General features: G+C 45.8%; 1 protein-coding gene across 1 annotated transcript in view; it reads left to right on the top strand.

Annotated features, from left to right (window-relative positions):
* The window catches only part of LOC131697401 (receptor-type tyrosine-protein phosphatase alpha-like), a 78,169-nt gene that overhangs the window by 44,550 nt on the left and 20,088 nt on the right, over positions 1–13,531 (top strand). Inside the window, exons 3-6 of the mRNA XM_058985667.1 lie at positions 7,039–7,126; positions 7,333–7,698; positions 10,504–10,524; positions 10,992–11,076. Coding sequence (XP_058841650.1) covers positions 7,039–7,126; positions 7,333–7,698; positions 10,504–10,524; positions 10,992–11,076 — 560 coding nt within the window. The remainder of the gene's footprint in view (positions 1–7,038; positions 7,127–7,332; positions 7,699–10,503; positions 10,525–10,991; positions 11,077–13,531) is intronic.

The raw sequence follows: 13,531 nt of genomic DNA, 5'->3' as shown, positions 1-13,531 counted from the left end.
AACATTAAGTGTAATGTGATATGTATTAACTAGCTAGGAGCAGAAACCAAAGACGGTCTTTAAGTTGGAAGCTATGCTGTGATCATTTGAGCAGGTTGGCGCAGTGTTGAGATGATACTGAGCCTCTTTATACCACCCCCAGCCTCCGAGTCCTTCGCTGTGCTTGAGGTATCATCAAGGGTTAACTTAGGGTCAGCTCCCTTTAACATGTTAAAGACTTCAATCAAATCCTCCCCTAATTATTCTTTAGAAGCTAAATAGATTCCGTTTCTTCAGTCTATCTTTGTAGCTCAGTCCTTTTCTGGTTCTATACCTGTACCCCTCATTTGTATGTGGATCCTACATATGTGACAGGCTGCGGTTGCATCTCATTTGTATGTGGATCCCTACATATGTGACAGGCTGCGGTTGCATCTCATTTGTATGTGGATCCTACATATGTGACAGGCTGCGGTTACATCTCATTTGTATGTGGATCCTACATATGTGACAGGCTGCGGTTGCATCTCATTTATATGTGGATCGTACATATGTGACAGGCTGCGGTTGCATCTCATTTGTATGTGGATCCCTACATATGTGACAGGCTGCGGTTGCATCTCATTTATATGTGGATCGTACATATGTGACAGGCTGCGGTTAAATCTCATTTGTATGTGGATCCCTACATATGTGACAGGCTGCGGTTACATCTCATTTGTATGTGGATCCCTACATATGTGACAGGCTGCGGTTGCATCTCATTTATATGTGGATCCTACATATGTGACAGGCTGCGGTTACATCTCATTTGTATGTGGATCCCTACATATGTGACAGGCTGCGGTTACATCTCATTTGTATGTGGATCCCTACATATGTGACAGGCTGCGGTTGCATCTCATTTGTATGTGGATCCTACATATGTGACAGGCTGCGGTTGCATCTCATTTATATGTGGATCCTACATATGTGACAGGCTGCGGTTGCATCTCATTTATATGTGGATCGTACATATGTGACAGGCTGCGGTTGCATCTCATTTGTATGTGGATCCCTACATATGTGACAGGCTGCGGTTACATCTCATTTGTATGTGGATCCCTACATATGTGACAGGCTGCGGTTGCATCTCATTTGTATGTGGATCCCTACATATGTGACAGGCTGCGGTTGCATCTCATTTGTATGTGGATCCCTACATATGTGACAGGCTGCGGTTGCATCTCATTTGTATGTGGATCCTACATATGTGACAGGCTGCGGTTACATCTCATTTGTATGTGGATCCCTACATATGTGACAGGCTGCGGTTGCATCTCATTTATATGTGGATCGTACATATGTGACAGGCTGCGGTTAAATCTCATTTGTATGTGGATCCCTACATATGTGACAGGCTGCGGTTGCATCTCATTTGTATGTGGATCCCTACATATGTGACAGGCTGCGGTTGCATCTCATTTATATGTGGATCCTACATATGTGACAGGCTGCGGTTACATCTCATTTGTATGTGGATCCCTACATATGTGACAGGCTGCGGTTACATCTCATTTGTATGTGGATCCCTACATATGTGACAGGCTGCGGTTACATCTCATTTGTATGTGGATCCTACATATGTGACAGGCTGCGGTTACATCTCATTTGTATGTGGATCCTACATATGTGACAGGCTGCGGTTACATCTCATTTGTATGTGGATCCCTACATATGTGACAGGCTGCGGTTACATCTCATTTGTATGTGGATCCCTACATATGTGACAGGCTGCGGTTACATCTCATTTGTATGTGGATCCCTACATATGTGACAGGCTGCGGTTGCATCTCATTTGTATGTGGATCCTACATATGTGACAGGCTGCGGTTACATCTCATTTGTATGTGGATCCCTACATATGTGACAGGCTGCGGTTGCATCTCATTTGTATGTGGATCCCTACATATGTGACAGGCTGCGGTTACATCTCATTTGTATGTGGATCCCTACATATGTGACAGGCTGCAGTTACATCTCATTTGTATGTGGATCCCTACATATGTGACAGGCTGCGGTTACATCTCATTTGTATGTGGATCCTACATATGTGACAGGCTGCGGTTACATCTCATTTGTATGTGGATCCCTACATATGTGACAGGCTGCGGTTACATCTCATTTGTATGTGGATCCCTACATATGTGACAGGCTGCGGTTACATCTCATTTGTATGTGGATCCTACATATGTGACAGGCTGCGGTTACATCTCATTTGTATGTGGATCCCTACATATGTGACAGGCTGCGGTTACATCTCATTTGTATGTGGATCCTACATATGTGACAGGCTGCGGTTACATCTCATTTGTATGTGGATCCCTACATATGTGACAGGCTGCGGTTACATCTCATTTGTATGTGGATCCCTACATATGTGACAGGCTGCGGTTACATCTCATTTGCCATGTTGTTGTTTTTTTGCCCAGTTCCTTGTGGATTTCCTGGTGGTTGTAAGCATATTGGCCACTCCCTCAAGCTGTGTGTCTTTTTCAAATTTGACAGGGCTGCTAATTATGCCCTGATGTAAGTCATTGATGTAGATAAGAAACATGAGTGGTCCAAGGACGGAGCCCTGTGGTGCCCCACTGAGCTACAAGTACTTCCTGTGTTTTATCAGTTTTGTATCCACTTGCATGGACGTCCTTGTATTCCAATGGATTTTAACTTTAGAAGTCTTTTCAAGTTGGTTCTTAAAGGATCCAAGTGTTTCTGCCTCAACAGCATGACCAGGTAACCCATTCCGTACCTGCTGTGAAACAACTGAATGAGGTTTTAAATCCTCCAAGTCCTTACTTTCACATTTAAAACTGGAATAAAGAAAGAGAAAACGAGGCTGCAATATTTTAATAAGAGATTAGTCTTTATTAATGTTAATGCAGTTATGAATAGTAATTGTAATGTTTGTCCAGCTTCATTTTATTAACTTTTTTATAAAAGCTCAGACACCCCCGCTTAGTTATAAACTGCAGGTCTACGAAATCTAGCTCCTTTTTTATAAAAGCTAAGACACCCCTGCTTAGTTATAAACTGCAGGTCGAGCGAAATCTAGCTCCTTTTTTATAAAAGCTAAGACACCCCTGCTTAGTTATAAACTGCAGGTCGAGCGAAATCTAGCTCCTTTTTTTATTATTATTTGTAAACAAAATGTATTTGATATTAAAACCCGGCGCCGTTGCTCTTTCAAATGAAGGCGAGCTGGGCGATAGTCACTGATCTGCGATAGGTCTGAAACGACACAAGCTCTGTGGACGGGGCTGGGTGAGGTTGAACAGGGGGTGGGTGAGGTTGAACAGGGGGTGGGTGAGGTTGAACAGGGGGTGGGTGAGGTTGAACGGGGGCTGGGTGAGGTTGAACGGGGGCTGGGTGAGGTTGAACGGGGGCTGGGTGAGGTTGAACGGGGGCTGGGTGAGGTTGAACGGGGGCTGGGTGAGGTTGAACGGGGGCTGGGTGAGTTTGAACGGGGCCTGGGTGAGGTTGAACAGGGGGTGGGTGAGGTTGAACAGGGGGTGGGTGAGGTTGAACAGGGAGTGGGTCAGGTTGAACATCATCCCTGCCTGGGTCGTTGATTGAGTCAATCATCCTGGAGATCCACCGAGTCGGCCGTTTACTGCGGAGCTTTTACAGTCGCCAGGAGGTCAAAGTGTTTTCCAGTCAGGTATTGGCGCCCCCTAATAACCTTGGCGCGCCCCACAGTTTGAAAACCTCTGCTTGAACCCCTGGGATTAGTCTGCTTGCTCTTCCCTGGACTGTCCTGGGTCGCAGTGTCCCTTTGGTGCTGTGGGGACCAGAATGACTGGAGCGGCTGTATTGTGAGGGCTCCCATTCCTATAACTGGACCCGGGTCACGCAGGGTACTGAGGGCCTCGTTAGGAGGGTGTGTTGGGGATGAGATGTCCATCTGTCATTGGAATCAGGAGGCAGAGCCAAGGAATTCAGTTGCTCAGAAAGAAGGTTTAACATAAGCATTCTCCAAGAACATTGGGAGTTTACAGCTGTTCAGACAAATTGAGTTCATTTTAATGGGAACAAGACATTGCTGTGCTTGATTGGAAGTAGCCTGCCAAATCCAGGCCAGTCTTCTAGACGATCCTGACACAGTGGGGACTTTTTGAAGCAAGTGCAAAAGCAAGTACTGTGCTGAGGGTAATGAAATTCAAAGCCGCAAGATTAGCACGCTCAGAACAGTGATTGAACTGCTGTCACTCTGTGTCATGGTAGCAACTGCCATACACCACACACAACAGTGGACACAAGCTTCTCTTTATTCTAGTAGAGAAACACGAGTGTCTAGTCCAGCCCTGGCGTCTTGTATTCTTGCCACCCAAAACCAGAAGCGTCAGGTTTTGATGTTTGAGAGCTCCCTTTTGTTTTGGTTTTTAATGTTAACTAAAGTATATTTGGCATTCCTTTTTTTCTTAGTGTTGATAAATAAATAACATGAAAGTGTAGTAATTGGCATCTTCGACCGTCTGTGTGGAAACATTCAGTGCGTTTACATCAGCATAAGAATTCCGATATTTTTCAAAAAAACTAATTCCGATATCAAAAGTCACGTAAACACAGTTTTCAGAAAATATATCGGAATATTCCGAAAGTCAGTTTTCGGAAAACAGCACCTAGAAATTTCAGATTTAAATTCCGAAAACTATCAAAATGTATATCATGTAAACACACTTCGGAAAACTTATTGAAATAGCATACTGTGCGTGTGCACACTTTGACCCTTTTCTCCTGCACGTGGTTTTAGAAAACAGAGAAAATAATAATAATCTGTAGTCGGTCTGCATGCATGCATTTGTCTAGTTAGGGATAAAGTAATACATTTGTTAAAGTCTGTATGTATTTGTTAATAGCCCATACTGAAGCAGCAAATGCTTTCTGGATGATGTGCTGCTGACATCTGGTGGCCATTATGAGAACAGCGCATTACATTGTAAATTCCCCTTAACAATCTCTCCTCTCTCTTCTCTTTCTTCTCTCTCTCTTCTCTCTCTTTTCTCTCTCTTTTCTCTCTCTTCTCTCTTTCTTCTCTTTCTCTCCTCTCTCTCCTCTCTTCTGTCTCTTCTCTCTCTCTTCTCTCTCTCTTCTCTCTCTCTTCTCTCTCTCTTCTCTCTTTCTTCTCTTTCTCTCCTCTCTCTCCTCTCTCCTCTCTCTTCTCTCTCAATTTTTTCAATTCAATTCAATGGTGCTTTATTGGCATGACTTACAATAGCAGGTGTTGCCAAAGCAATTATACAATACAGACATGTATATATACCATGCATCATGAATACATATATATAAACAAACTGATTTATAAAGTACAGTAAAAAAAAAAAAAAAAAAAAAAAAAAAAACATATCACTACTAACAATAAATATATATCAGGACAATAAGCATTTACATAATACATACATGCCTACATACACAACAACATATATACTGTATATACATAAGTGTGTGTGTGTGTCTCTGTGCAGAGCTCTCATTGTGTGTCCCTCAGTCTGTGACACGCAGACACATACTGGGCTGCTAGTTGGGCTGTGCTTCTCTCCTCTCCCAGGAGGATTGAGACTTTTTCAGGGTTGGACATGTTTGGGAAGTTTGGGAGGGAATTTGCAAATTTTTTAAAATAAGTTTAGTTTTATAATTTGGTTGACTCTGATTGGGGGCTGGTAAGCAGTGCTGACCTGAAGCTGGTTTGTTTTAGTATTATTAGTTGGGTTCAGTGCAGTGAGCTTCAGGGCCAGCTGGCTTAGAGGACTCTTTTCAGGGCTGAGCTCTTGGGTTTGCATGGCCTCATACTGGAGGGAGTCTGATTCACTTTTCTTTAGGTGCATCCAAAACTTTAGTGCTCTTTTCTTTATATTTATGAGTGTCGGGTAACGGCCTAATTCTGCCCTGCATGCATGATTTGGTGTTTTTCTCTGCACCTGTAGGATGTTTTTGTAGAGTTCAGCATGCAGGGTTTCGATTGGGTGTTTGTCCCATTTAGTGTAGTCCTGTTGACTGAGTGGACCCCATATCTCACTACCATACAGCGCAATGGGCTGGATGACACTGTCAATTAATTTTAGCCATATTTTGATAGGAATATTTATTTTATAGAATCTTCTTTTGATGGCATAGAAAGCTCTTCTGGCTTTTTCCTTTAGTGCATTCACTGCTAGGTTAAAGCTCCCTGACGCACTGATAGTCAGGCCCAGGTAAGTGTAGTCTGAGGTGTGTTCTAGTGTAGTGTTGTTTAGGGTGAAGTGGTATCTGTTTCCCTGAGTTCTGGCCTTTTTTTGAAAAATCATTATTTTGGTCTTTTTAAAGTTTACTGCCAGGGCCCAGGTCTGACAGTACTGCTCCAGCAGTGCCAGGCTCCGCTGCAGCCCCTGCTCTGTGGGCGACAGCAGGACCAGGTCATCTGCATAGAGCAGGAACTTGACTTCGGTGTTGTGTAGAGTAAGGCCGGGGTCTGCAGACTGCTCCAACATCGTAGCCAACTCGTTAATATAAATATTGAACAGTGTTGGACTCAGACTGCAGCCCTGCCTCACCCCCCGCCCCTGAGTGAAGAAATCAGTTCTTTTGTTGCCAATTTTGACTGCACATTTGTTTTCTGTGTACATTGATTTTATTATATCATAGATTTTACCCCCTACACCACTTTGAAGAATTCTGTAATATAAACCTTCATGCCAAATAGAATCAAATGCTTTTTTAAAGTCAATGAAGCAGGCGAAAATTTTGCCTTTACTTTTTTGGTGTACGTGTTTGTTTATTAGGGTGTGTAGGGTGTAAATATGATCTGTTGTGCGATGATTTGGTAGGAATCCAATTTGACTCTTACTCAGGACATTCTCTCTCTCTCTCTCTCCTCTCTCTCTCTTCTCTCTCTCTTCTCTCTCTCCTCTCCTCTCTCTCTCCTCTCTCTCTCTTTTCTCTCTCTCTTCTCTCTTCTCTCTCTCCTCTCTCTTCTCTCTCTTCGCTCTCGCTCTCTGTCTCTCTCGCTCTCGTTCTCGCTCTCGTTCTCGCTCTCGCTCTCAGGGCAGCATGGATTCGAGGCTCCTGCTCCTGCTGCTCAGTGCGGTGCTGACGGCTCTCTGCTCTGCCCAGGACCCCAACGCAGCCGCTGGTGAGTAACATTCATGCACACACACACGTGCCCACATGTGCATATACACGCACACACGCATCTACACAATTAGTGTGATGAAGGCACTTTAAGTTTGTCTGCTTTAAGTTTTAAATTATGACTTAATATTAGGTTTGCCTCTATCTATTTTGAATGTTCCTAACACCCCCTTCTCTCTCTCTCTCTGTCTGTCTGTCTGTCTCCAGCTCTCACAGAGTCCCCTGTTCTGGCCGGAGCCTCAAACACTTCGTCAGCAAACCGCTCCTCTGTGCTTAGCGACCTCACCCTGGCAACCACTGTCTCCACAGCAACCACCATTGCCCCGGTGAATGCGACTATCTCTCCGGAGGCCGGCAACGCCACGACGATCAGCACTGGCACCAACGAGACCACCTCCAGTAGCCCTCCCCCTCCCACACCCTCCCCCAGCGGGGGCAATGACACTGCCACCGACCCCCAGCTCCCCCCCACCGTCAACATCACAACGGGAGGGGGGGCACAGCCTGCAGAGCCCACCACACACCCTCCCTCTCCCCCCACTGTGGAGACCACAGCCAGCCTCACCACCTCAGGTAGGACTCTCACTGTCCTCCACACAGCATCACTACCTCAGGTAGGACTCTCACTGTCCTCCACACAGCCTCACCACCTCAGGTAGGACTCTCACTGTCCTCCACACAGCATCACTACCTCAGGTAGGACTCTCACTGTCCTCCACACAGCCTCACCACCTCAGGTAGGACTCTCACTGTCCTCCACACAGCATCACTACCTCAGGTAGGACTCTCACTGTCCTCCACACAGCATCACTACCTCAGGTAGGACTCTCACTGTCCTCCACACAGCCTCACCACCTCAGGTAGGACTCTCACTGTCCTCCACACAGCATCACTACCTCAGGTAGGACTCTCACTGTCCTCCACACAGCATCACCACCTTGGGTAGGACTCTCACTGTCCTCCACACAGCATCACTACCTCGGGTAGGACTCTTACTGTCCTCCACACATAATCACTACCTCAGGTAGGACTCTCACTGTCCTCCACACAGCATCACTACCTCAGGTAGGACTCTCACTGTCCTCCACACAGCATCACTACCTCAGGTAGGACTCTCACTGTCCTCCACACAGCCTCACCACCTCAGGTAGGACTCTCACTGTCCTCCACACAGCATCACTACCTCAGGTAGGACTCTCACTGTCCTCCACACATAATCACTACCTCAGGTAGGACTCTCACTGTCCTCCACACAGCCTCACCACCTCAGGTAGGACTCTCACTGTCCTCCACACAGCATCACTACCTCAGGTAGGACTCTCACTGTCCTCCACACAGCCTCACCACCTCAGGTAGGACTCTCACTGTCCTCCACACAGCATCACTACCTCAGGTAGGACTCTCACTGTCCTCCACACAGCATCACTACCTCAGGTAGGACTCTCACTGTCCTCCACACAGCCTCACCACCTCAGGTAGGACTCTCACTGTCCTCCACACAGCATCACTACCTCAGGTAGGACTCTCACTGTCCTCCACACAGCATCACCACCTTGGGTAGGACTCTCACTGTCCTCCACACAGCATCACTACCTCGGGTAGGACTCTTACTGTCCTCCACACATAATCACTACCTCAGGTAGGACTCTCACTGTCCTCCACACAGCATCACTACCTCAGGTAGGACTCTCACTGTCCTCCACACAGCATCACTACCTCAGGTAGGACTCTCACTGTCCTCCACACAGCCTCACCACCTCAGGTAGGACTCTCACTGTCCTCCACACAGCATCACTACCTCAGGTAGGACTCTCACTGTCCTCCACACAGCATCACTACCTCAGGTAGGACTCTCACTGTCCTCCACACAGCCTCACCACCTCAGGTAGGACTCTCACTGTCCTCCACACAGCATCACTACCTCAGGTAGGACTCTCACTGTCCTCCACACAGCATCACCACCTCAGGTAGGACTCTCACTGTCCTCCACACAGCATCACTACCTCAGGTAGGACTCTCACTGTCCTCCACACAGCATCACCACCTTGGGTAGGACTCTCACTGTCCTCCACACAGCATCACTACCTCAGGTAGGACTCTTACTGTCCTCCACACAGCATCACTACCTCAGGTAGGACTCTCAATGTCCTCCACACAGCATCACTACCTCAGGTAGGACTCTTACTGTCCTCCACACATAATCACTACCTCAGGTAGGACTCTCACTGTCCTCCACACAGCATCACTACCTCAGGTAGGACTCTCACTGTCCTCCACACAGCATCACTACCTCAGGTAGGACTCTCACTGTCCTCCACACAGCATCACCACCTTGGGTAGGACTCTCACTGTCCTCCACACAGCATCACTACCTCAGGTAGGACTCTTACTGTCCTCCACACAGCATCACCACCTAGGGTAGGACTCTCACTGTCCTCCACACAGCATCACTACCTCAGGTAGGACTCTTACTGTCCTCCACACATAATCACTACCTCAGGTAGGACTCTCACTGTCCTCCACACAGCATCACTACCTCAGGTAGGACTCTCACTGTCCTCCACACAGCATCACTACCTCAGGTAGGACTCTCACTGTCCTCCACACAGCCTCACCACCTCAGGTATTACTCTCACTGTCCTCCACACAGCATCACTACCTCAGGTAGGACTCTCACTGTCCTCCACACAGCATCACTACCTCAGGTAGGACTCTCACTGTCCTCCACACAGCCTCACCACCTCAGGTAGGACTCTCACTGTCCTCCACACAGCATCACTACCTCAGGTAGGACTCTCACTGTCCTCCACACAGCATCACCACCTCAGGTAGGACTCTCACTGTCCTCCACACAGCATCACTACCTCAGGTAGGACTCTCACTGTCCTCCACACAGCATCACCACCTTGGGTAGGACTCTCACTGTCCTCCACACAGCATCACTACCTCAGGTAGGACTCTTACTGTCCTCCACACAGCATCACTACCTCAGGTAGGACTCTTACTGTCCTCCACACAACATCACTACCTCAGGTAGGACTCTCACTGTCCTCCACACAGCATCACCACCTTGGGTAGGACTCTCACTGTCCTCCACACAGCATCACTACCTCAGGTAGGACTCTTACTGTCCTCCACACAACATCACTACCTCAGGTAGGACTCTCACTGTCCTCCACAAAGCATCACTACCTAAAGCTAGACTTCAGTTTTTAATTTAAGGATTTATTTGTACTCTGATATACAAGGTTGCTGTATGTAATAGATTTTTAGTTTATATTGTTTATTGCTTGTGGAATGATCTCTCTCTCTCTCTCTCTCTCTCTCTCTCTCTCTCTCCCCTCTCCCCTCTCCCTCTCTCTCCCCTCTCCCTCTCAGGAGGAGCAGCAAATGGACCAGGTGAGATACAGGACAGGGCTCCTGGGTATGTTGGTGGACATTTCCTGCTGCAACTTTAACCAGTGCAGAAGAGCTCTAAAACTCTCAGAACAATTTTGGGAGCAATAACTGAACATGCTCACTGTGTGGACAGCGGTTGTGATGTAGGGTACAGTACAGGGATGGTAATGAGACTGCTATTGTTCTGTTACTGTGGAGCTTTTTAAAGTTATTTTTATGGTTCAACCTGCTGTTCAATGGAAGACTGTTTCCCATCTTTGTTGTTGGATGTCCAGTTGGCGTTCCTGTTTGTTTAAACCAATGCAATGATGATCAAAAGTGAGTGGTTGAGCTCTACTCCTGTGTGTGAGAGAGAGAGTTTCAGTGTGAGTGAGCACTCCTCTCCAGCGAGTGTGAGTGAGCACTCCTGTCCAGCGTGTGAGTGAGTGCTCCTCTCCAGTGACAGTGTCCCTTGTGTCCCTGTACAGATGAGACTCCGATCATTGCAGTGATGGTGGCCCTGTCCTCTCTGCTGGTCATTGTCTTCATCATCATTGTGCTCTACATGCTGAGGTAGGAGATCTGCTCAGACTACCTGGATTGTGTGTTTATTAATGTTTGATAGCTACCTCTGATCAAGTTTAGAGTGTATTTCTCACACAGTCTTTGCTGTGTCAGGGAGTCTATCATACAAAGTGTGCAAGTGAAAGCACACTCTCAACTTGATTAGAGGTATCCACAAAATACTTCTGCACATTAGAAGTCATTATATCTAAATAAAATAATGTGGTGTGGTTTAAGGGTTTAGAACGTTTCTTCCTTGACTTTCTGAGTGGAGTTAGGGTTAGGGTTAGGGTTAGGGTTAGGGTTAGTGTAGCTGCTTCTGATCCATTCTAAAGCAGACATGACTTATCCTGCTGCTGAAATATGTTCCAGTGTGAAGAGGCAAGCAGCAAGGCTGAGCTCCTTCCCACCGGAATGCCAGGGTATACAGCAGTGCTACTCAATTACATTCTCTGGAGGGCCAGATAAGGACATTTCCAAACCTGGGGGGGGGCCACAGGGCGCTCAAGATGTGCGTAGTGGTGGGGGGTTGTTTTAAATGGTCATGAAAATCTGACTATCCAATCAGACTTTACATACAGTAACAAAACGTTGCAACACTGCACTTGCACCAATCAACTAATACATCTCAGAAATAACTACTTAACAAGTTACAATGTTTGATCACCATTAATAATAAAAAATATCACGCAAATACCATTTCCTGACCAGTATTCAAATGACATCTTGCAAACAAATAATTATACAAATCTCACTGTAATGCTATTAAAACAGCATGTTATTCATTTTAATTCTATTAAAACTAGAAAATGTTCTGACAATTACTGCGCTACAAGCATTCAAGTTAACTAACGAAAGCACTTATGTTGTAGAAGCATCTTACTAAGCGCCTGATTAAATATGCATATTCTAGCGCCAGTGTGTTTCAATGGAAATGAAAAGTTTCTAAATTAAATACATGGCATGACAGTAAACAGAGGGGGAAATAAACTTCAGTGCATATCCACCGTGCCGTCTTTGAGAGGCGTGCTTCAGTGCATATCCACCGTGCCGTCTTTGAGAGGTGTGCTTCAGTGCATGTCCACCGTGCCGTCTTTGAGAGGCGTGCTTCAGTGCATGTCCACCGTGCCGTCTCTGAGAGGCGTGCTTCAGTGCATGTCCACCGTGCCGTCTTTGAGAGGCGTGCTTCAGTGCATATCCACCGTGCCGTCTTTGAGAGGCGTGCTTCAGTGCATATCCACCGTGTCGTCTTTGAGAGGCGTGCTTCAGTGCATATCCACCGTGCCGTCTTTGAGAGGCGTGCTTCAGTGCATATCCACCGTGCCGTCTTTGAGAGGCGTGCTTCAGTGCATGTCCACCGTGCCGTCTCTGAGAGGCGTGCTTCAGTGCATATCCACCGTGCCGTCTTTGAGAGGCGTGCTTCAGTGCATATCCACGTGCCGTCTTTGAGAGGCGTGCTTCAGTGCATATCCACCGTGCCGTCTTTGAGAGGCGTGCCGCAGGTGCATTTCTTACTGTTGCCAAACCAGGTTTTTTTTTAAGCCTAAATAAAAGATGTTTGACAGGCTCGGTTTCTTCGGCCAATTTCCTGTGACTGAACACTTACTGGTGGCCGCATTGCTAATTTTCCTAACAATGATGCAAAATATAAGAAATATAGACATATGCTCTTAAGTTTTTTTCATGTATTTCTATAATAAAACCAAACTGTTTCTCATTTTAAACATACATCAGCCCCGCTCAACTTCCCAAGACTTTCTACAATAAACTGGAGACAAACATCTGGTGTTTTGGAAGATTAGAAAATATATATATATATATGTTATTGCTCTGACAACAGGTTAAACGTAATAGGTTAATCAATCATATAACTTAATACAACACCTTAGCTAAAGTACATTGCTAACGTATTTAAGTTAAATGAACACAAAAACTACTTTCACTTTCCCGTTCCAATCACATGCTGCACAATTCCCAGCTAAATCTTACAACATTAAAGCAATTTCCAATACTATTTATCCTAAAATAATGTGTAAAACTGTACTATTCCAGAAGAGGTTGTGAAGGCTCTACTTTGCTCCACTGAATTAACTGTAAAGCAGAGGATGTCAAACTTAAAATGATACACTTTCCACGCGTGTATTTCAGGCAGAAACAGCACATAAGTAGACATCGCGGTTTTTCTTTCTTTTTTTTATCCCTGCCATTGTAGTTTCTTCGCAATAAACAAAGTGGCAAATGACACATTTTCATGAAGTAACAGCATTACTGGGGTTTACTTTTTTAAGCTGTGCATGCAAGTGAAAACTGTCAAATGTAACTTACATAAACGCTTCAAAAAATATATGTGGAAAAGGTGGCGTTGTACAAAAAAACCCCACCATTTTCGTTTATTACTCTCCTCATAACAGAAAATAGGATCACAACAAAACAAAACGTTGATCACTATAGGTAGCATGTACCT

This window comes from Acipenser ruthenus, chromosome 2, assembly GCF_902713425.1.
Source record: "Acipenser ruthenus chromosome 2, fAciRut3.2 maternal haplotype, whole genome shotgun sequence".
NCBI lineage: Eukaryota > Metazoa > Chordata > Actinopteri > Acipenseriformes > Acipenseridae > Acipenser > Acipenser ruthenus.
Note: the sequence above shows the minus strand (reverse complement) of the source record. Positions and strands in the feature narration are given on the sequence as shown.